Source organism: Zingiber officinale, chromosome 5B (genome assembly GCF_018446385.1).
Source record: "Zingiber officinale cultivar Zhangliang chromosome 5B, Zo_v1.1, whole genome shotgun sequence".
NCBI classification, from domain to species: domain Eukaryota; kingdom Viridiplantae; phylum Streptophyta; class Magnoliopsida; order Zingiberales; family Zingiberaceae; genus Zingiber; species Zingiber officinale.
The window spans coordinates 108,904,758-108,929,890 of NC_055995.1; the positions used below are offsets into that span (position 1 = coordinate 108,904,758).

General features: G+C 37.2%; 1 protein-coding gene across 1 annotated transcript; it reads left to right on the forward strand.

The window, feature by feature from the left end:
- The first annotated feature begins 4,873 nt into the window (after positions 1-4,873).
- On the forward strand, positions 4,874-24,470 carry LOC121985317 (calmodulin-binding receptor-like cytoplasmic kinase 2). Its single transcript, XM_042538685.1, has 6 exons — positions 4,874-5,211; positions 5,491-5,732; positions 5,811-5,979; positions 6,115-6,204; positions 23,209-23,507; positions 24,173-24,470. The coding sequence occupies exons 1-6, from the start codon at positions 4,920-4,922 to the stop codon at positions 24,395-24,397; spliced, it is 1,317 nt and encodes a 438-aa protein (XP_042394619.1). The 5' UTR covers positions 4,874-4,919; the 3' UTR covers positions 24,398-24,470.
- Positions 24,471-25,133: the final 663 nt, after the last annotated feature.

Sequence of the window (25,133 nt, forward strand, 5' to 3'; positions counted from 1 at the left end):
CTTCTTCTTGCTGATGCCTCCTCTGGGTCTTAGCTTGGAAGACTTGGGATTCTTCCATTTCGAGCTTTGTCCGTGCTCGACCACGTTGGCTTTCACAGTAGCCTGAGAGAACAACTTCCTCTCTGAACTCTTGTTGTCTTCTTCGATGCGAAGTTTGATTATGAGTTCCTCCACATTCATCTCCTTCCGCTTGTGCTTCAGGTAGTTCTTGAACTCCTTCCAGCCGGGAGGCAACTTCTCAATGATAGCTGCCACCTGGAAGGTTTCACTCAGAACCATCCCTTCCGAATCTCGTGCAAGATCACCTGAAGCTCCTGGACTTGGCTGATCACCATCTTGGAGTCAACCATCTTGTAGTCCAGGAATCGGCCCACGATAAACTTCTTGGCCCCTACATCCTCCGTCTTGTATTTCTTGTCCAGGGACTCCCACAGCGCCTTAGCCGTTCTCTTCATGCTATACACAGCGTACAACGAGTCGGCAAGGCAGTTGAGGATGTAGTTTCAGTAAAGGAACTCAAAATGAGTCCATGCCGCCACTGCACTGATGGTCTGAGCATCAACATCCTCAGCATGCTTGGGAGGGTCCTCGGTTAAGAATCGAGCCAGATTGAGCGTGGTTAGGTAAAAGAGCATCTTATGCTGCCACCTCTTGAAGTTCAGTCCACTGAACTTATCTGGCTTTTCCCCATGATTGATTGGTACAGTTCCAATCGGGGCGGAGGAGACCTTTATTTGTTGAGTCTGTCGCACCTCAACATTATGTTCTGTGGTCATCTCAACAGAAACGAATCTGTTTCAAGATTGTTGGACACAATCTGTAGCCGAAAATTTTACGGGGTATTAGCTGAATTTAAATATACCGAATTTAAATTCACTTATCTATTAAAATGACCTGAGCTGATAATCTCAGGCTGCCAGCAGGGGCTGGTTTTCTGACCACGGAGTGGCTGAGTGAGCAGAGTGTCAGAGCAGCAAAGTCCGAGCGGACTGAAGGTCGACCGGGCCGGGCAACAAGACAGGTCGATCGGGTGAGTAGTGAGACCGACCGGGCATACAGAGGGAGGATGACCGAGCGAGCGAAGATGCTAACTGGGCGAACGAAGGGGCTGACCGAGCAGCGAGGTCGGGTAGGCAGAATGGTCGATCGAGCGAACAGCGAGACAGGCCGAATGGGCGAAGAGGCTGACCGAGGCCTGCGAATGACGCAGTTTCCTTGAAATAGATTCACCCACCTCTGGCTGTGCTTCGAGGCTTACTCGGGTCGTCTGTTTCCCAAGATACAACGGTGAAACTGTAATCTCCACCTAGCACTGGTGGTTGTGGCGAACTGAGAAATACCCGAATGCTATCACCAGGGTTCTGTCGAGTGGAAGAAAGAAACGACAGAGAAGAAGAAGAGGGAAAAGAAGGTGGATGGAAAGATTATTTAAAGATTATTTAATCTTTCTTTTCCTTATATCTTTTCCTCTCATGCTCAAGGCCTTTTATAGGATGCCTTGCATGAGGTTACTTTTCCATTTGCTAAAGAAACGTCATATGCATTATATTAATATGCATTTCTTATTTAAGCGTTAATGGAAAAAGAATAATCCAAGTGGCAAAATGTCGGTTAATTTATTTGGGCGTGTATAGGTTGTGCTCGCACACTAACAAACTTGGTTCAGTGCAATCCGGGCCCTGGATTTGCACCCTCCCTACGCAGCCACACACAAAAGCAAGCTTCCACTCATTTATTTGTTCACAACACACATTCTTGTGAAACAATATAAACCAACCATCAAGCCTTGAAACTTTCAATGTGGGACTAAAATCTTTTTCACAATGAAACTTCTTTCTTCTTGCCTCTCTTCTTCATTCACTCATTTTCAACATTTTTTTCTATAGAAGATTCCATAATTCTTTGCTAAGCAAAGCTGAGTTCCATGAGTGTAGATCGCGATGTCCATATTCATCTTCTTTCCTTGCAAGACACATGATGACCCAAGAGATCGGAGGGTGCTTCATTAACCAAATGAAGGATCTACATATCACATATAGCTTGTCTATAATAGCACATGGTATCGATAGAATAGAGAGCCAAAATCATTCCACACTTTACAAGAATGTCAACACTAATTCAAGCTCACCGACATATGGGAGCATTTGCTATGGCAATGAAGCAAGTTCGCTCAAGATTGCTTCCATTAAAGCTTAGTAATTATTGGTTCAGAGTTTTTGTGCTGTAAGGGGGATAATGAGGTAGCGAAATGGGAAGGTACCTTGTTGAAATCCAATAAGCTCTAGTAATTTGCTTACTATGCGGTCGTCAACTCCTGCGAGGTACATGCTAGATTTGCTAAGGTTTAGTTATAGTCCGACCATGTCTCCAAAGTCTGCAATACAGTTTGCAATCAAGGCAATGGTGGACTCATCAGATCGCACAAATATGAGTAGATTGTCCATATACGCGAAGCTAAGTGAGTGATCCTAGTGTCGGCACACATTGGGTCGAAGTGAAATGTCAGCTTCACTGAGACTGATTTGAGCATCCTCGAGAAGACCTCTAAATAAATCTCAAAAAGTGATGGAGACTCCGTACCCTCTTGAAGAATTTATGCATAGCATCATTGATCCTAATTGAGTAGGAAATCATCCAATGTATTAATGCTGAAACCAGATCCACGGAGAGTGTTCACCAAGAAAGTCCAATCCATAATGTCAAATGTTTTCTGAAGGTCAACTTTGAGGATGCATCTTAGTGAATTCCTTTTCCTAGAGTATTTTCTCAAGAGCTCTTGGGCTAGCTACACATTCTCGGTGATGGACTGATCTTAAACAAATGCTGCTTGAGTTGGGTCAAGTAAAGTCTTGATTATTGCTTGCATTCTTGCCGCTAAAATCTTGGAGATGAGTTTGTAGACAACCATACAATACTAGATGGGCCGATAGTCTGTGATGAGGGGGGTGTGATTTGACTTTGGTACCAACACTAGAATCGTGTGATTCCATTGTTTGAAGAGACAACTAGATGTAAAGAATTCCTGAACAGCATGGTAAAAGTAAGTGTGCACTATGAGCCATGCTGATTTGAAGAATTTTGAGTCAAATCCATTGGGTCCTAGTGTCCGATTGTTGCCTATATCAAGTAACGCCTTTTGTATGTCCTCGGGTACAATCAGGCCTGTCAAAATGCGCTACTGTGAATATGTGAGGATCGACCCATCAATAAGTGTGTTGTTGTCCGGATTCAAATAGTCTCTTATCATGCCCAGTTGTCTTTGAAAATGGGATATGAACTTAGTGACAACCTCTTGGGTATTCGTGGTCATGTTTTGGTGATAGTACACGACTATGTTACCTATATCAAGGGTGGTTACACATCTTGCATTCAATAAATTCATTATCATACTTCTAAAAAATCATGCAATTATTAATATAAAAATCAATATTTTTTATAAGTAAATCTAAACCCCAATTAATTTTTTTTTGTATTATAGAAACTGTTAGTCATTATGTTATCGACAGGGAGCAACTTTGCATCAATTGACATATATTATCATAACATTGTTCGGAGAAATGATGCTTTGCCTTAATGTTCAATAACCTCGCAACAACATATAGTTGGGAATGACCAAAAGGAATACCTGTTCAAACTTCTCTTTCACTGACCTTTAAAATGTCATATAAATTTTAGATAGTACATGTGTTGGTATCTCATCGATGTTTGAATAATCAAGCGCACTTATCATGTTGTGAATCATTGATTGCATTATGTTGTCATTAGTGGTTCCTTTAGAGCAATGGGAGAAAAAAGATGAGCCAACAGAATGTTTGGTCGTTTAAATAAAATAAGATTATCTATGAATATACCAATTGTAATAATTTGAAACAAAATTATATTTTTCTAAATATATTTTAATAGTATCATCATTATAAAAAGTTATATTTCTACATTTACGTTAAGTATGGACAACATAATTATTTGTCATTGTTCATAAAATTTAAATGATATTTAGTAAAGTTCACAAACTCTTCACCCAATTAAAATATTCTTCAATTAAAAATTCATTCTTTAACTTAGCATACACTCACTCAAGCTTTATTCATATTCATCATAACCCAACAAATAAGTTCAAATTGAATAAATGCATATAAAGAGGACAAGGCGACATTATTGAAATTCTAAAACAATCAATTTGCACGTATAATATATAAATAGCAATATAAATGAAAACATGGATTTCATTGAAATAAAAGCTCAATACATCATTAAAAGATAAATGATATATGTGATTATGTGATAAATGATTCATTTTTAGACTATTGGACATACTGATTCATCTTGATAATGATATCCCATTACCATTATTTTGTATCAGCAATATATAATCATGGCTTATTATTGTCAGTAAATTAGAATTAAACATTTGAGCTTATGGTGAACTTTATGCCTACCTTTTTTTTTAAAAGTTTCAAAGAAAACTAAGGACAAGAACAACTACCTTATAATAACTTTGTATTAAAAAAATGAAAATAAAATGAAAAAATTTTAACAACAGAATGACTTAACTTTGTTATTAATTAGAAATTAAAATTTTTAGATCTTTATTTAAGGATTAAATTTAATTCGTGCATTAATTTATCATAGAATATCACATGTTGCTATACCTAGTTAAGTCCACGAGCAATCTCTACCGGTGTGCACTCGTGCTCATTGTTTAAGTTCTTTTTATATTTGGTATGAATTTATTCATTGTTCTATTTAGTTATTTGTTTATATAGTAGCAATATATAAACAAATAAATAGAATAGAATAAATAAATAAATAGAATTTTTAGTCTGTTTTTTTATTAAAATTTAATCACCTGGACAAAAACGACACACATGTCTTCAGCGATGCGAAAATGCGGCACGTAGACAAGTTGAGAGTCCAAGTCCATGGTCGACATAGAGCGCGACCGTGCGAACTGCTGCGATCGGTCAGCAATGATGCGGAGCCCGGCCAAGTCTCTGGGAAGCCGAAGCCCTATCGACGGCAGGCGGAAGAGCTGGGGAGATAGCTGCGACGTCGCCTCCGGGAGTTCTGGCTCCTCGGTAACCACCTCTTCCTCCTCAAGTCGCAACCCCCTTTCGATCGCCGCAAGGGCAATCTCCTCGTGCTTCGTTACGCCTAAGGACCGATCTCCGCCTTCGTCGGGCAACTTCTCGGAAGATAATAAGACGCCTTCTCGTAAGCTTCTCATTCTCGATTTGAACAAATGAGAAAACTGCCCTCCCCAAAATTGTTACCTTTATCTTGAACCGAATCCCCGCGTCAAGGTTACTAATATGACTCGAGAATATCCTGAAATTGCTCCATCTCTTGAATGTTGAAGAACATAATCAATAAAGTTAGAATCATACGTTATCAATGCTGAAAAAGGATCATAAATGTGTATTGATGCTCCTTGCTCGTAGATTTTTATTTTTTTTTATTTTTTCGAGATTAATCTTTCTTTAATTCTGTCAGATCCTTCAGCTACCACGCAAGAAAGCTTCCCGGCGAGCTCACAAGGTAGCATGCGGCAGGGCATGGGAATACATAGTGGCGGAAGAAGTGAACCGAGTGTTATGAGGTTCACAATGTCAGACATAACGAAAGCAACAAAAAACTTCTCTCCTTCCTTAAAGATTGGGCAAGGTGGCTCCGGGACAGTCTACAAAGCAAAGCTTGGAGATGGCACAGTGGTCGCAATTAAACGTCTCAAAAAGGTAAATTAAGTCTGTACATTGGGATGCCTCCTTTGGTATTGTTAGTTTTACTGACTTGGAACTATGGCACTACCGTAGAATGGCTATCAAAGCCATCTAAGAACTGAATTCCACAATGAGATTCAGACACTGGCACAGATTGAGCATCAAAATTTGGTCAGGTTGCATGGGTTTCTGGAGGACCAGGACGAGAGAATCATTGTTGTTGAATATGTTACAAATGGAACTCTTCGAGAACATCTTGATTGTAGGTTTCTACTGCTCATTTCTAGTCGTGTTTCCTTTATTCTACACAGTTGACATCGCAATGGCTATGGCTTCCTGTTCCCAATTTCTGTTCTGCACAATTTTGTTACCTGGGTAATTGTCTTTGTAAATTCAGGTCAGCGAGGAAAAGTCCTGGAACTTTCATCACGTCTGGATGTTGCAATTGATGTGGCTCATGCTATCACATACCTCCATATGTATTCAGGTTGGAATTTGCCTTTACATGCTCTGTAATATCTTATTCTCCCATCTCAAATCATGATTTGGCTGTTGTTGCCTTAAGGTCCTCAATTACTTTTAAACTAGATACACAATTCCACCTGTCCAATAATCCAAGGACCAACATAGAATCACTAAGTCTTGCAGAAGTCTGCTAAATTGCTACTCTACCAATGATTTTGGACCACAATCAGGCAAAACAGACAACATTCAACCAAATAAATATCAATTTAGCTAGAGTGATACACTTAAGTATTTACGTGTTGTCCAATCATATTCTATATTTTTGTTCCGATTGTTAAGAAAATTTCAAGGAAATGGTATCATTGTGTATAAAAAGGGCAACTTTGTACATGAAGCTCCCACCAATACAGGGTTCCAAGGAAAAGTCTATTGTACGCAGTCTTACCCTGCTTTGTAAGAGGCCTTTTCCGAGACTCAAACCCGTGACCTTTAGGTCACACGGCAACAACTTTACCGTTGCGTAACTTTATTAACATTGTGTATATATACATAAATAATAGTCTAAGTCTAGGGTTTAGAGATTTATGGTCATAATTCTCTTGTTATGGAATATGATTTATACTAATAAATAAGAATGGAAAAGGTTAATATTTAACTAATATAAAATATTTCCTAATGCTCCCCTCAAGTTAGAGAGTGAATGTCATGAAGTTGTAACTTGTTGCGCAAATTTACAAATTGATTCCTTCCTAAGGCCTTCCTAAATACATCATCCAACTGTGAGTGTGAAGGTATAAAAGAAGGTTGAATCATTATGGCTTACATTTGTTCTCATACTATATGACAATCTATTTCAATGTATTTCATACATTCATGAACAATCAGACTCGTTGCAATGTGTAAAGTTGCTTGATTGTCCCAAAACTGCCCCAAAACAATGGTATAGGAGTTATTTGAGGGACCTTTAAGTCATCTAATATCTAGCGCAACCAAGTCACCGCCAAACATGTGTTAGCCATGGCTCAATTTCCGCATTAATCTAAAGATGCTAGTTTGCTTTTTGGATATCCATTATAGAAAGAATCTCCAAGGAAAATATAATATCCTATAACTAATCTTCTTGTGGCAAACAATCTCCCCAATCTGAATCTCAAAAGACTTTCAAAATTCCATAACATGCAAATTTAAAAGCCATTCATGACTGTAGCAGTTGAGAGAGGTATCTTTATTGGGGACGCTTGAGCACATAGTTATTAAAGGCTTTCGCTTGGTTGCTCCTAGGCATAGTAAGGCGAGCCTCTTGCGTGTGGTTGCTTTAAGTGCACATCTTGTGAGGTGATAGGTGCTTGAGACACGATTTTTCTCACCTCATAGAAGCGAGCCATACATATGCAAATCAGGTTTAAAAAAAACTTTTTAAAACCCAGCCCATACTTTTAATTACCCTTTTAATTAATTACGCAGCATGCATGTGACACTTATTTCTCTGTTTCTGAATGAAATTATAGTGATTTTGAACATGCAAGTATAAGGTGGCGTTTGGTTTAGGGGTTTGGGAATGAGGGAATGAATTCATTCCCAAACCTTGTATTTGGTTAATGAGAATGGAATCAAGATTTTGGAATGAAACCCAAAAACTTGGGTATGGATGAAACCCACCCCCTCCCTTGGGTTTTGATGGAATAGGAATGTGAATTAAGTTTTTGACAAAAATACTCTTACTATATTTGTTCAATTTTTCTTTCATTTCACACACTCTCTCCTCTTGTTCTCTCTTATCATATTTTCTTTCTCCTCACTCTATCATCACACTTTCTCTCTCCTCATTCTCTCTCATCACACATTTTCTACCATTTTCTGTCTATATTTTCTCCCATCACACACTCTTTCTCCTTATTTTCTCTCTCTTCATTCTTTTCCATTACACACTCTCTCCTCATTTTTTCATTATACTTTCTCTCTCCTCAATCTCTCTTACCATTCTCTCCTCATTTTCTCTCATCATACTTTCTCTCTCTTCATTCTCTCCCATTACATTCTCTCTCCTCATTTTCTCTAATCATACTTTCTCTCTCAGCACACTTTCTCTCTCCTTAATCTCTCATTTTTTCTCATCACACTTTCTCTTTCTTTATTTTTCCCATCACTCTTTCTCTCTCAACTCAGTTTCTCTATCATCATACTTTCTCTTTCTTCAATCTTTCATTTTCTCTCATCATACTTTCTCTCTCTTAATTTTTTTCCATCACTCTTTCTCTCTCATCATACTTTTTCTCTTCTCAATCTCTCCTATCATGCACTCTCTCGTCATTTTCTCTCATCATACTTTCTCTCTTTTCATTTTTTCCATCTCACTTTCTCTCTCATCACACTTTATCTCTCATCATTCTCTCTCATCATATGTTTCTCTCACATTCAACTTTCCCTCCCATCTAATTTTTTCTCTTATTTTCCTCGAAGGGTAAAAAAGGAAATTTAGGTTCATTCCGATTGAAAATATTCAACTAACCAAACATTATTTTTAAGAATGATACCCAAGCTCATACCCATTCCATTTCATAATATTATGATACCCATTCTCATTCTGATTCCTAGGAGAGAACCAAACACCACCTAAATTGATACGATACCTTAGGTGGCGTTTGGTTTAGGGATTTGGGAATAAGGAAATAGATTTATTCCAAAACCTTGTATTTGGATGATGGGAATAGAATCAAGATTTTAGAATGAAACTCAAAAACTTAGGTATGGATGAAACCCACCCTCTCCCTTGGGTTTTGATGGAATGAGAATGAGAATTAAGTTTTGAACGAAAATATCCTTAGTATATTTGTTCAATTTTTATTTTTCACTCTCTCTCCTTGTTCTCTCTCATCATACTTTCTCTCTCCTCATTTTATATCACACTTTCTCTCTCAATATACTTTCTCGCTCCTCATTCTCTCTTATCACACATTCTCTATCATTTTCTCTCTGTATTTTCTTCCATCACATAATCTCTCTTCTCATTTTCTCTCTCTTCATTCTCTCCTCATTTTTCTCATCATACTTTCTCACTCAATCTCTCTTACCATACTCTCTCTTCACATTTTCTCTCATCATACTTTATCTCTCTTTATTCTCTTACATCACACTCTCTCTCCTCATTTTCTCTCATCATACTTTCTCTCTCTTCATTTTTTCCCATCACATATTCTCTCTCATCATACTTTCTCTCTCCTCAATCTCTCATTTTCCCTCATCATACTTTCTCTCTCTCTTCATTTTTTTTCTCATCACTCTTTCTCTCTCAGCACACTTTCTCTCTCATCATACTTTTTCTCTTCTATCATGCTCTCTCTCCTCATTTTCTCTCATCACACTTTCCCTCTCTTCAATTTTTCCATCATACTTTCTCTCTCATCATTCTCTCTCATCATATGTTTCTCTCACATTCAACTTTCTCTCCCATATAATTTTTTCTCTTATTTTCCTCTAAGGGTAAAAAAGAAATTTAGGTTCATTCCGATTGAAAATATTCAACTAATCAAATATTATTTTTAAGGATGATACCCAAACTCATACCCATTCCCATTCCACAATACTATGATACCCATTCCCATTTTGATTCATAAGAGAGAACCAAACGCCACCTAAATATTTAAGGAAATATTAAATAAATTTATTATAGAAAATAAAATTAAAATAATTTTGTTTTGTGTGAAGATTCATTCCAAAAGAAGAAATAGGTTGAAGTAAAAAAGACTAAATGATTTAGTTTTTATTAAATATAATAGGGCTTTAAGGCGTTGATATGATATGTGTGTGATAACTGTCGTGATACGATTACACTTCAAATTATCGAACCCCCTACTGCTAGGGTAACTCGAATCGTCTCTCAAGGAATGCAATGGTGAATTTCAATCTTAGGATCAATTTATTGACAAATGTGGGTTTGAGTTTTTTTTTTATGTTGTAAATGGGGGTTTGTTGTTGAGTTGCTAAAGCTAAGAACAATGAATGGAAAGAAATGAAATTGATAGGAGTGTAAACTAAACTACGAACACGAAGGAAATAATGACATACATAAAGTAACGCGAGCAATTAAAACATAACTGAACTAAACTACATTCACAAAAGAATTCACGGAAACGTAAAGCAAGTCATTCTAATCTAATCTAACCTATGAGCATCTCACAATCCAATTAAATAGCAATATCACTAACATTTAAACGCAAACTAAACAATGTAGGAATTAAACAAACTAATTGCATTAGCTAAAGTAGCAAAAGTAGGGTAAAGGAAATTAAGACAAACACATTGTAAACACAAGAAAATAAAGGAAGCTAAGCACTAAAGTGGAGCAACTCTCCCATTGATTGGGGTGGATGAGATCCAAGCCCAGGAATCCCAAGAGCTTGGTGGAATTATATGTGAAGCTTGGAACCCCAAAGTTCATGGACAAACGATGGAAGGATGCGGTCCAGAGCTCGGAACCTCTATACTCTGGTGGACAAAGGTGGAGTAGATGACAATGGGAACCCCCTCCCATCTCTTCTTCTAGATAGATGGTGGCTCTCCGATGAGGAAGGGAACCCCCTTTCCTCCTCTTGAGGTGGGTGAAGGTGTGGCCGACGGTGAGATGGAGATGACGATGGGAACTCCCTCTCGTCTCTTCTTCTTGATGGGTGGAGGGAGATGGTCGCTGGAGATGAAGATGGAGCCTCTCCCAATCGGGAGAGGATGAGGTTAAGGTAGTGCCTCTCCCGATCAAGTAAGGGCCGTGGAGAGAGGATGAAGGTGTGGAGCCTTGGTTGTTGGGGTGGAGATGGAAGGGAGATGGCCCGAGGAATCCTCCGACCAAGTGAGATGGGGTGTGGCGAAGAAGATGGAGGTCGAAAATGAAGGGGGCGTGCGTTCGGTGGAGGAGGAAGCGATGTCGTCCGAATGAGTTGCGTGCGTGAGATGGAGGGGAAGCTACGTGAGATGGGGGCTACGGATTTCTCCCAAAGATGAACTGGATCTCCAAGTGTGAACCAAACTCTTCATGGAACCATCTTCAAGTTAAACCATGTTGTGAATCGTTGATTGCTTGAAGAAGTGAACCGTTGATGGCTTGTGGAGGTGAACCGACCTCACCTTGTTGAACCAATCCTCTCCCATTGAACCAAACTTCATTTGAGCCAACCTCAATTAAATCGGATGCCTTTCAATCTTGAATCCACTCTCATTAACTTTAGCTTTGGGCTAAGATTGGTTCGGTTCGGTTCGGTTCGAGTCCATGGCTCATCGTGATTTCCTACAAAACCAAGTTCACATTTTAAGAAATAATACCATAAATGAAGGAAAAATTGTAATGAACTTAAAATAGATCCTTACTCGTAAAACATGATATAAAGAAGAATTTAAGCATACGAAAGGATTAAAAATGTTAAATACGAGTGCAAAATAATATGACAAAATATTGGTTATCAAATTCCCCCACATTTATTCTTTTTCGTCTCGAGCAAACAAACAAAACTCGAAAGCAACTACAACTCATCTCCCAATCAATCTCCTATCAACTCTTCGCAGATCGTACAAGGTAATTACTTAGGATCATCAAATTTTCAAAGATCAAAACATTTATGAGTCCAATTCCTGCATAAGTTAATAAGCATGGTGATTTCAATCAACTTGAATAAATTAAGAATGATAAAGTCTCACAAGGTAAATATTTTCACTCTCGCTCTCATAAGCATATATGAAGATGGAGTTTCACTCAATGCTACTCACTATATTGCACTACCATATGCTTGTTTATTTTCTACTCTCCACTGCTATAAACAAACACATGCACAAATCAGAACAGAATGACTTAATTAGGGATGCAATGAGACAAAAAAAATCAAGAGAACAAGCAAGATAAGTACAAGAAGAGAAATCAAAGAGAACGTGAGAGTATTGGACTAATAAACATGATGAATACAATGTAGTAAAATGTGTACAAGCCTTTTACGAAAACCAAGATGTCTCTCCTTACCTCATAAAACATGCTTGAGAGATCTATTATATCAAAGTTATCTTTGTTCCTCTTTGTTCATCCATCACAACACCACAACATGCTTCAGAATTTTTTTTTCCTTCCTTTCTTTTGTCCCTTTCTTTCTTCAATTTTTTTTCCCCTTTCTTTTTATTTTTCTATGAGTTCTCAAAAAGGATTTTTTTTTTCTTCCTCCCTCCCCACTTAAAACTTAGCCGTCTCGGACAATGTAATCAATCATGAGATCAATCAATACTCTCATCATAGGAGAGGGGAAAGGATAAACCACTGAAAGTATGACAAGAAAAATGTAATGAATAATGAAGGTGCAAGTGGATTGTTCAGCTAGTGACTAATCAAGAGATATTAAAAAAAAATGAATAAGTGAGATGACCTTCATCACATTCATGCACGCATACGATAATGTAATCTCAAAAAGAAGCAAACCAAGTTCTAGAGTGTCAACTATCATCAGTGCAACTCACATACAAGAGGATAAAGAATAAGAATGACTTAGATCCTCACCACACTAGTGACCAGATGCAAGCAAAGTATTCAATTATGTCAAATGATCTCAAAACTCAACGGTTAAACTTAAAAAGTTTTTATTATTCTTAAAGCATCACGAGAGAATACGCAGGGAGATGCAAACAAAATCAAACAAAGTGCAAAGAAAGAAAGCAAAGCAAACAAAGCAAGCAAACACAAACAAAGAGATAAAGAAGAATAATAAAAAGAAAGGAAAGAAACAGACTCCCCTTTGGTTCTTGGCAGTTAAAGGAGATTCAATAATAGCAGCCAAGTTGGGAGTGGAATGATACGGAGGTGAGGGTAGGGGTGAGCAAAAGTTCGGTTAAACCGAACAAACCGATTGAATTTAAAAATTCAGTTTAGTTATTTCAGAATTTCATTTTAAAAAAAATCTGTTAATTCAGTTCGGGTTCGTTTTTAAAATTTCTTATTCGGTTAAACTGAATAAACCGAAATAAAAATGACCCGGTAAAAAATTTGCTTATGATGAATTTGGTTTAAGCACTAAGTATATTGTGATTTATGATGAATTTTTAACCCTAATTAGAAAAATTGGGTTAATTCAGTTAATTCGGTTTATTTGATTTTCTATCGAATTAACCGATATTTTATCGGTTTAATTTGTTCGGGTTTTATTGAAAAATTTGGTTGGTTTGAAAAAATTCGGTTTTGGTTAATTCGGTTCGATTTTAACCGAATACTCAACCTTGGTGAGGGTTCTCTTCAAGTGGTAGATAGCATCGTTAAGCTCCACTCCCTCTATTATCGTTTACTTGAAAGTTTTTTGAGGCGGTTGAAGCCGATTCAATTGCAGCATCCAATCCGGAGATGGAATAATTGAGGTAGAAGGACTGCTCCCTCCACCATTTTCCCTTTAAAAGTTCTTCCGGATGGTTCAAGGTGATTAATTGGAGTATCCACTCTGGAGGTTGTATGATTGCAATCGAAGTCAGGGCCTTATTCAACATGAAATTTGGAGCTGTGGCATAATAAATGATGCAAATTGCTATCCCAATCCTCGAAGCAATAACTGCTCCTACTGCATAGTAGGAGGTGTCACAGATCATCTCCAATGGAAGTGATCAGTCTGGGCTGCAAATGTACATCCAATAGCTTCTTTGTGCTGCTTCAGCAGTTTCTTCTCCTAATCAGATTTTTGAACAATGATAACTGGAAAGTATTCATCCTCTAGTATGCACCCTTCAAGTGATCAAGAAAGAGTTGTAGCTCTAGTTTAGGTGGTTGCACTACTGAATGAAGAAATTTTATGGGCATTGCCTCCACTGCACAATTCTCTGCATTTTCATCTACAACTAGACTACAAGCAAGTTCAGTTGGCAACACACATAGTATCATCAATATCTGGAACAACAACTTTGTCCAAAATTTTGCATGCATCCCATTATCAGCAACACTCATCCAAATTTTTGCATACCTCATTATCATCAACAACATCAACAACAACAATATTTTCATCCAAAGATTTGCATGCAACATCCATATTATCAGGATTTGCAACATTAGCAGCTTCATCGAAAATTTTGCAGGCACCATCCTCATCATCAAAATTGACATCATCTACATTTTTATCATCACAACATAAAGAATTAGAGGAGTCATGAAAGTAGCAGAATCAAAGATAAGATTATCATAAACTCCACCATCCATCTCCTCGAGCACGTCGATTGCATTAGAAATGGTTTATGAGGGAAATTGACTGGAGTCTTGTGTTTGTAGCTGACTGATGGATCATGCAATTTGGTCTACATGTGTCTGACAATTCTGTAATGATGCATCAACTCTTTGCTGAAACTAGAAACTACTGGTTGTTTGTTGCTGTGTTTTCAATGTTAGTTGTTGCATAAGCTCTTCAAGTCTCTGCAATGGAGTCTCTGCTGACTAGCAATAGGAATTTCTTCACTGAAGTTTTGGAATGCCTCCAGGAAATTGGCTCGACCTATTGGAATGGCTATGATGAGGTAGGCATTGAGTCATCCTGAAATCCAAGTGGACTCTGATATACTAGAAAAGGTATGGTGGGCTGTTGAAATTTGGATGATCAATCCAATTAGGACTGTTTGTAGGGCACTGAACCATACACCTCCTGTTGCGCGATTGATAGTAGCCAGTTGGATCTCCTTAGTCACAAATATATGTATTAACAGCTGGATTATACATGTCTTGATGTTGGTGCTGATAGTACTGAGGTTCAAATTGGTAGTAGTGAGGTTCAGGCTAATAGTACTGAGGTTTAGGCTGGTAGTACTGAGGCTCCGTGGGAAAAACATCATCTTGATGCAAGATGGGGCATTAATCAGTTGGATGGAATGGACTGGTACAAATTCCGCACACATCACAGGCTCTTATTGCTTGCTTTGGTTGCATGGTTTGTTCGTTAAGACTAGTTAACTAACATCTGTCTACAAAGAGAATTGAGCTTGTCCAATCTACTCTTCATGTCATATTGCTTAGCACAAGAAACATATGCCTCATTAAAGCCTCCGAGCTGCTGAAAATAAGAATCCATGTTTACATACAAAAGAAAGTTCCTGGTCTTACCCTGAAACACTAGTAAACAAGATCAAAAAACAGTAAACATACAAGACAAAACACATGAATACAAGAGAATTAAGACCTTAAACAATTTTAGAATTTTTGTGATCGCCACAGGAGTAAAAGTAAGGGAAAATAAAACTGAAACTGAAATGTGAAATTTTAAAAAATTTAAAAAGTAGTGCAAACATTGAAATTTGGCCAAAATAGTCTGTTATTAACAGCAAAGTGGTGAGTATTGATCTACGCACCCAATTTTTTCAACCTCCAAAGTGAGGACAAATGGAGATACCAAAAATTTTGCCGAACAGGGAAAAAATTAGCAAAACGAAGAACAATCCTAGGATTATCAATCATTGCTAACACTCTCGGGCAACAACACCAAAATTGATAACCGTTTTGTTGTGATACGATTATAATTCAAATTATAGAACCCCCCCTAACTAGTGTAGTATAGGGTAACTCAGATCGTCTCTCAAGGAATGCAATAGTGAATTACAATCTTAGGATCAATTTATTGATGAATGGGGGTTTGCATTTTTTTTTAATGTTGTAAATGAGGGTTTGTTGCTAAGTTGCTAAAGCTAAAAACAGTGAATGAAAGAAATGAAATTGACAGGAATGTAAATTAAACTATGAACATGTAGGAGATAATAATAAACATAAAATAATGCGAGCAATTAAAACACAACTGAACTAAACTACATTAGCAAAAAAATTCACGGAAACATAAATCAAGTCATTCTAATCTAATCTAACCTACGAGCATCTCACAATCCGAATGAATAGCAACATCCCTAACATTTAAACTCAAATTAAACAATGCAGTAATTAAACAAACTAAATTGCATTAGCTCAATTAGCAAAAGTAATGTAATGAGAATTAAGACAAACATATTGCAAGCATAAACAACTAAAAGAAGCTAAACACTAAACTGGAGCAATTCGCCCTCCGATCGGGGTATATTAGGGGTGCAAATGAGTCAAGCCGCTCGTGAGTGGCTCGGTCAAAACTCGACTCGAGCTCGAAGTTTCGAGCCAGTATAAATCGAGTCGAGCTCGAGCCTAGGCTGGCTTGACTCGTTTACAACCCTAGGGTGGATGATGTAGAACGATGCAGATCAAGCCTAGGAATACCAAGAGCTCAGTGGAATTGTATGCGAAGCTTGGAACCCTAAAGTTCGCGGACAAATGATGGATGGATGCGGTTCGGAGCTAGGAACCTCTAAACTTTAGTGGACAAAGGTGGAGTAGATTGCAATGGGAGCCCCTCCCTTCTCTTCTCCTCAATGGATGGTGGCTCTTCGATAAGGAAGAGAATCCCCTTTCCTCCTCTTGAGGTGGATGAAGGTGTAGCCGGCGGTGAGATGGAGATGACGATGGGAACCCCCTCTTGTCTCTTCTTCTTGATGGATGGAGGGAGATGACCGTCGGAGATTAAGATGTAGCCTCTCCCAACAAGGAGAAGGTGAGGTTAAGGTAACGCCTTTCTCGGGAGACGGTTGTGGAGAGAAGATGAAGTTTGTGCCTCGATTGATGGGGTGGAGATGGAAGGGAGATGGTCGGTGGAAACCCATAGCCAAGTGAGATGGGATGTAGTGAAGAAGATGAAGGTGGAAGATGAAGGAGGCGTGCGTTTGGTGGAGGAGGAAGCAATGGCGTCCGGATGAGTTGCGTGCATGGGATGGAGGGGAAGCTACGTGAGATGGGGGCTGCGGATTTCTTCCAAGGATGAACCAGATCTCCAAGTGTGAACCAAACTCTCCATTGAACCATCTCCAAGTTAAACCATGTTGTGAACCATTGATTGCTTGAGGAGGTGAACCGTTGTTGACTTGCGAAGGTGAATCGATCTCCCCTTGTTGAACGAAACCTCTCCCATTGAACCAAGCTCCATTTGAGCCAACCTGAATTGAACTGGATCTCTTTCAATCTTGAGCCAACTCTCATTAACCCTAGCTTTGGGCTAAGATTGGTTCGGTTCAGCTCGAGTCCATGACTCATCTTAATTTCCTACAAAACCAAGTTCACATTTTAAGAAATAATGTCATAAATGAAGGAAAAATTATGATGAGCTCAAAATAGATCCTTACTTGTAAAACATCATATAAAGAAAAATTTAAGCATACGAGAGAATTAAAAACGTTAAATATGAGTGCAAAATAATGTGATAAAATATTGGTTATCAATACTATCAATCCTATTTCTTTGGATGAGATAGAGATTAGTAATGAATGATTGATCGGAGGATTGAATGATAACACTAATGAAGAAAATGATTTAGTATTTGATGATGATAATTTGAATGGGAGTGAATTTGTTTGAGCTTCTAGAGTTTGAATATGCCTACAGTTTTAGATCTCGAGTTTATCTTCTTCAAATGAAGTAAGGGCAACTGCATCAAAAGGAGTTAAAAGAAGATCTTCTACAAGTCAACTTATTGATGAAGAGGAGGAAGAAATTAGTCTTGAGGAAAATTCAACTATCCAAATCTGAAACATCTGGTGATGATAATGAAGATGAAGACTTTTATGATTTATATATTCGAAGTTTTTTTGAATTATATATATAACATATTTATTTGTTATGAATTTTATATTTATATTTTTTTTAATGTTTTATGGACTATAGTTTTGTTAGTTAAATATTTTGACAGAAATTTCCTATATATATATATATTTGAATTGTTAAAATTTATACTTAAAGCGCCTTACATCAGTAAGGCGTGTGCCTCACCTCGCACCGTACATCTCAAGCCCTATAGCATTTATGTGCTTTTGGGCGCCTCACACCTTAAATAACAAATGCATGAGAGGGAGAGAGTACAAGAATAATTTGGTCATGAAATAAGAGGTGTGAAAGGAGATCTTCCCTTCAACAAGATGTACATAAGGTGCTCCATGTTGTGTAACTTAATTATTTTGTTAGAGTGTCTTGATTTTAGGTGTTCCTCTTGGGATGAATTTGTTAACTGTCAGTTTGCTCTTGAAACCAAGCAAACGTTGGTATGAGACTATGCTCTAATTCACTTTGTTCCAAGCTTCGGTTCCACATGATGCAACTCGTGTTGATAGTAGAGGTCTCACTGCGACAAAGAACGACATGTTTTACATAGTGCCAAGAAGAAAGATGCAGATTGGGAATGTTGTCTACGAACTCAAGTGTGGGAGTTGGAAGCAAACCATGTTTCAAAATCAGGCTACCTAAACCATTGATGCAAGCTATCACCTGAGGGAACTCACTATTCTTACTCCATTATAGAAACTACAGTGAAAAAGGGTCATGCTACCTAAACTATTAAAAAGATTAGTCCTGTGCACAAAGCTCCCACCAAGGCTCGAGGAAGAGTCAAATCATATTGGGTCTATTGTACGTAGCCTTACCGAATATTGCAAAAGGTTATTTCCTTGACTCGAACAAGTGACCATAAGGTCACATGACAACAATTTTATCATTGCACCAAAACCTCCCTTCAGACTACCTAAACTATTATCGGAAGAAATTAATAATCCCTAACTTAGAGGTACCTTTGTTGTATTTGAGGATTCAAATTATAGCATCCTAATGAGCTATTGTAGGTTCTTGCATGAATTGACTCAATGTTCGAAGTGAGTATATTATGTTTGGTCTTGTCATTGTCTGATAAATCAATCTGCTAACTAGCCTTTGTACTTTGTATGATCATTTAGTAGTGCTCTTAGTGAAGTGAATTTCAAATTGTGCTTCATTGGAAAATTGATGGAGTGCGCTTAAGAGTCTTAAATCTTGTAGAATGGCAAATGCGTATTTTCTTTGTGATATAAAAATACCTTTTTTGAGCAGGAGAATTCAATACCCAGAAAGTACTTCAAGTTTCCAAGACCTTTGATATGGAAACGCTTAAGAAGGAATCCTTTTAATTGTTCCATTTCATGTAGATCATTTTGAGCATGTCATAAACATATATGAGAATTGTTGTGAAAGTTCCTTGAGCCTTGTTGAAAAGTGAATAATCGCCTTTGATTGTTGATAACTGATCTTGAAAATAGTGTTTGAAAATGTGAAAAAACACTTTCTTGATGCTTGTTTAAGTCCGTAAAGTGACTTATTGAGCCGACATATAGTGGTCTCCCCCTATCAGTGAAGATCAAGCGGAGGTTCCATGTAGACAACTTCATGCAAATCTCTATAGAGGAAGGCATTTTGAGCATTCAATTGGTGAGTGGTTGTACCCATGCCGAGCAACAACGGTAGTAAGGAGACATTGAAGAGTTGTAAGTTTGGCTGTTGGTGAAAATATTATTGTTAGTCAACACTTTCAACTTGATTGTATATATTAGCATAGAGATGAGCCTTGTAGTATTCAATGGTTCCATCAAACTTATATTTGATTTTGCAGACCTATCTGTAACCGATCATTTTAAGGCTGATAGGTAGAGGGACAAAGCTCCATGTGTTATTGAATTGTAATTCGTCTAATTTTTTATTTATAATTTGTCGCCAATGTGGATCAATGACAGTGTGAGCATAAGTTTTGGGTTTGGTGTGATTTGTGATAACAACCAACAAAGTTGAATGGGAAGGTGAAAAATGCAAATAGGAAAGAAAATGGGAAAGTGGATATCAAATACTTGTTATAGAACCTGGTGTCGAGGTAGACTGATTAGCTTGACATGACATTAGGAAGTCTCTATGCCACATTGGAGGTCGCTTAGGTCTGTCTTGGAGGTGAAATAGTAGTAGTAGTAAGTTCAGGAGTCTTTGAAAGTTGGACCTAGTGGTGACTTTTGGTGTACTAGTGTGGACGTGGAAGACTAGGTAGTGTTATAGTGAACAAGTATGATTTGCATGTGTGGGAGAGATGTGTTCATGTGTATTAGTTATTTTTATTCGCTCAAGTTGATAAGAACGAGTGCTAGAAGGAAATGGTGACATGATTGCCCATGTTTCTGTCATCTTGGTGAGGAAATTGGATGCTATAAAATTAGAATTTAATGAGGTTGAGGTGGATGAAAAATGGAAGGTGGTTTTATGGAACTTCATGCCACTGATAAAAAATTTCTCAGTTTCCATATCATATAGTTTCTATCCTTTTTGTACAGTCGAATATCCAACAAAGATACAATGTTTGGCACGAGATTCGAATTTCTGAATTGGGTGTACAATAGTTGCATAGTATAGACGACAAAAAATCTTCAAATGATCAAGTGAGAGTGGACTATTGTATTGAATTTCAAAAAGTGTTTTATTTGAGAACAATGGGGATGGTAACCATTAATGAGATAAACAATAGTTAAAACACACTCATCGTAGAAATGCAAAGGTAAATGAGATTGAAAAAGTTGTGCTCGTGCTACAATGAGAATGCTACTGATGTCTACTCTGATTGCTTTGACATAGGCGTTAAATTGAGTTTGAGCAAAATCAATGAAAGATTTTAAAATGTTTTAGGTTTCAGACTTGTGTTGCATAAGGAATATCCATGTGCATCTTGTAAAGTCATCCACAATGGTAAGAAACAATCATGCCACTGAGTGTGTGAGTACTGTGAGGACCCCATATATCACAATTTAATAAATCAAATGGAGTATGAGTTGATATAGACTTTAATGGAAATGGAAGTCTTGTTTGTTTTGCCATGGGACCAACAGTGCAATTATTGCCATGAGAAATATTATTTGAAGGTAATAATGAAGAAGTTAATTTAAGGTGAAATGGTGATGGATGCCCAAGACTTAGATTGGAGTTCTTTGCAATCATGTAATAGAGACCATTTTATTTACCAATCATTTTCCTCGTAGCCTAAGTTTTGGAGGACACAAAAGGTGGGAAAAAATGATGCACAAATTTAGGGCAGTGGTAATTTTACTCATAGAAATCATATTTAAACGAAAACTAGGAACACAAAGAACATTAACAATAGGTATCATTGATATTGTGTTTTAGAGGAAAGTGTGGAATCAGAGGTGATAGCATCAGCCATCCCGCAATCTAAAATCTAAGGCTTAGTGATACAAAATTAATTGAAGTATATGGAAAAAGAACAAATCAGTCACACTTGCACAAGTGTTCTTAGCACCAACACTATCGTTTGGGCTCATCATTGATAAGGCATGGGAAAGTTGTTGAAGTGTTGCTCTATGGAAAATCCTTGCAAGACATTGATCAAGAATTTGGCTAGCGTTGCTATGTCTTGTGGATAAAATTCCTGTGTAGATTGAAGGGAATCTATTGCATTAGTTGTAATCCTTCAATATCAACGTTGTTGTTGTGACATATCTTCATCTATTTTCAGTATATCCCCTTCTATCACAGTGTTTGTAATGAAGCTTTAAAGTGCAATAGTTTTCAATTGCGTGGTCCTCTTTGTTACAGTGCTCACCTTTGATTTATTTGAGGAGTTGTTCGAATGATTCTAAATTGTAGTAGCAATGGAAAAGTTTTCAGTCATCTCTGATGTCATATGCCATTGCGTTGCATCTTGGACGATGAGAGAATAGGTCTGATGGATATCAAGCAGTGCGGTTATCATGAGGATGCTGCTATGAATACCATTGTAAGTGTCATTAAGGCCCATGAGGAATTGCATCATTCAATCCTCTTCTCTTTGTTCGATGTGTGCTTTCATCTGGTTTCAAGAACGAATAGGTCGATATATATGATATATCTAACTCATTCCAAGGACTCTTGAGTCTTGTGAAATATGCTGAGACTCATTGTGCCTAGTAAAAGAAAGGTCAATGATTTTTGAATCTGATAAATTTTTGGTGCATTTTTCTTCGAGAATTGGTATTTGAACTCTTCCCACACTTGATGTGCCGTTTTGGCATGAACACCTTTGGCAAGATCAGGTTCTTCCAAGCGAGTAAACCATTGTAGAATCATGTTGTTGCATTGATTCTAAAGAGCCTATTTTGTTTGTTGCTTTTGGTTGTTATGTTACGGAAGGACACTTAATAGATCCATCAATGAAATCAATTTTGTTCTTGGTTTTAAGGGCATGAATCATGGCTCCTTGCGGATTGGCGCAGTTGGTACTTGCATGGGTGTTTGCTCCAATAGGTCTTGAGGTCAATTCTCAACGGGTACAAAATGCCTCGTTGGGTGCCTAACCTCCCTATGTAAATGGCCGCTATGCCACGGCAACATGCGCCCCGTGATTTACTTGCTTTATCTTGCTGTAGGGCCAGCGATACTAGGTCGTTTGGGGCTAGCGATATCACCTTTTGCTATTCCAATGGATTTACTCCATGATGAATAATTGGAGCCATTCAACTTCGTTGGAATGGGCAAATCATTGGGTTGATGTGAATGATAGATTAAATATGGATTGGATGAATCCATGATTGAAATGGCGTTATTGGTGTTTTATTGGTTGATTGAATGGAAGCTTGCTAGTAGAGGGAATAAGCAAGGGTTGTCAGCATCTATCAACAATGGAAGAAAATCGGGTTAAGGTTTGGAGATACAATTAGGATTAGCTCTGAGACCATGTCAATAAATTTTAGAGGTATTGATGTCATTGATTTATTATCATTGTGCAATATACAAAAATGACAAACTAAGTCTAGGGTTTAGAGGTTGTAATCCTCTTTTTTTAGAAATTTGATTTAGAGGTTTGCTCTGATAAGACCATGCTAACAAATTTTAGAGGAATTGATATCAATTGTTTTATTAACATTGTGCAATATACATAAATGAATACATAAATGACAAACTAAGTCTAGGGTTTAGAGGTCGTAATCCTCTTTTTTGGGAATTTGATTTATACTAATAAATCAAAAATGGAAAAGGCCAATATATAAGTATTAAAGATATTTTCTAATACGGATATCTATCTTAATTTTGTGCCTTTCAATTTCTCTGTGTTTGGTTCTCAGCATGTCAATAGCATGTGTTTAAGTATCTTGTCTGCAAATCTGTCATCAAACTTGATGTTCTTGAAAATTTTCATAATTGCAGATAATCCTATAATTCACAGAGATATAAAATCATCCAATATCCTTCTGACCAATAACCTACGTGCAAAGGTTGCTGATTTTGGATTTGCCCGACTTTTTGCAACGGAATCTGATGCCACTCATATATCAACCCAAGTAAAAGGGACTGCTGGCTATTTGGACCCAGAATATCTCAGAACTTACCAACTTACAGTGAAGAGCGATGTGTATTCATTTGGTGTATTGCTGATTGAATTAGTCTCTGGGAGACGCCCTATAGAAGCCAAGAAGGAGCTCATGGAACGGGTAACAATAAAATGGGTGAGTTTCACAGTTTCAGATATATGCTTCTTACAGCCAAGATGAGTTTTTAAATATAGAACATCAGGAGTCAAAACATCGATCCTTCAAAAGACAAATATGCTTTCTATTGTGAGTAAATAAATGGGTAGCTTTTGCACTGGCGGGAAAGTTGAAACAAGTTAAGATGAATGCGCTCAAAATATGATCCTCAAAGGATCATTTTATTGACATTCAATGAGTCTAATTAGCAACAACTGAGAAATACCCCTCCTGACTACAAAGCATCAACTGCTAGTTCAAATGTGTATTGATTACTCAGGTTTGGCTACTACATGGAATGTTTTGTCACACTCGCACTTAGTTGTTATTATGATACATTTTCAAGGGTTGTTCATTTAAATTTCATATTAGCAATCAAGGCTTATCATGTCAACAGTTTTCTTCTGGCTGCAGAATCTGTGGTTGTAGGGCTAATATATCACTACTAAGTTCACAAAAATAAATCTGGATATTCCTAAATACTTGGGTTGGGGAGAATAATCCAAAAATGTTTCAGTTCCAGAATTTTGGTATTTATTTGTTCTTTATTGATTTCATTTGTTACTTGGCTGTGAATATCTTTAGTTGGTTTTGGTTTATGGTTGTTTGAACTTCATCCCTGTTCCACTTCACCAATAAAACAGGCTATAAAGAAATTCACTGAAGGAAACAGCATACAGATTCTAGACCCAAATCTTCAGTCAGGTATAGCAACTAATTTTGCCTTGGAGAAGATCCTTGAACTTGCGTTGTTGTGCTTGGCTCCGACCAAGAGGAGTCGACCTATCATGCAGGAGTGCGCAAAAATCCTATGGACAATAAGAAAAGAATACTGGGAGTTGTCAGATTCTCACTTCAATCCTGTTTAAAGAATTATTTTTTCATGTATTGTAATATGATAATCAAGATCAGATTATATAAAAAGTTCTTATGTTCATATAATTTGATTCTGAATTCAGTTGTTAATTGCATTGGATGGTTGAATAGTGGGATAATGTATATGCCAATTTTGTTTTCCTTGAGTCTCTAGAAGTTTGCTAGTGGAAAAATACGAGCGCAGCTTGTCAAACAAACAAAAAAAAAAAGGCGGGAGGAATCCATTTAATAGTCAGTATCAAGTCTGCTTCATGTCAGCAAATGCGCCTATATGGTTCCACCCTAAGGCCTAAGCTACCCCAGCCATCATCCTAAGCAGGACCGGTTCAAGCTTATTTGAGACCTTAGGCGGGAAAAAAAATTTAGACTTTTGACTGTTTTAAAAAAAAAATTCCTCACCTTTCTTCATTAAGACTTGGGATAAAAAATATAGATTAATTTTTTTTAATAAATTAAAATATTATTTTTTATAAAATTGAATTTTCTCACTGTTTTGAGACGTAAAATTATTAATTAAATTTTTATATTCATATTTTGATCTAATTCAGGGAAGTATAAATTTTATTGTATTAAACAACATAGTATTATTATTAGATATAATAATATACCTCAAGTCGATAATAAGTTTACTATTTATTTAGTTAAAAAATAAATATATTCAAAATTGTTTAAAAAAATAAGAAAGATACAAGTATGTCTAATTACTTATATGAAAGAGAGAGAGCAACC

Coding starts and splice junctions, on each gene's coding strand:
- LOC121985317 (XM_042538685.1), top strand. CDS start 4,920: ATGGTCGACATAGAGCGCGACCGTGCGAACTGCTGCGATCGGTCAGCA. Junction 5,733..5,810: donor CAATTAAACGTCTCAAAAAG/GTAAATTAAGTC, acceptor GCACTACCGTAG/AATGGCTATCAAAGCCATCT. Junction 5,980..6,114: donor TCTTCGAGAACATCTTGATT/GTAGGTTTCTAC, acceptor TTGTAAATTCAG/GTCAGCGAGGAAAAGTCCTG.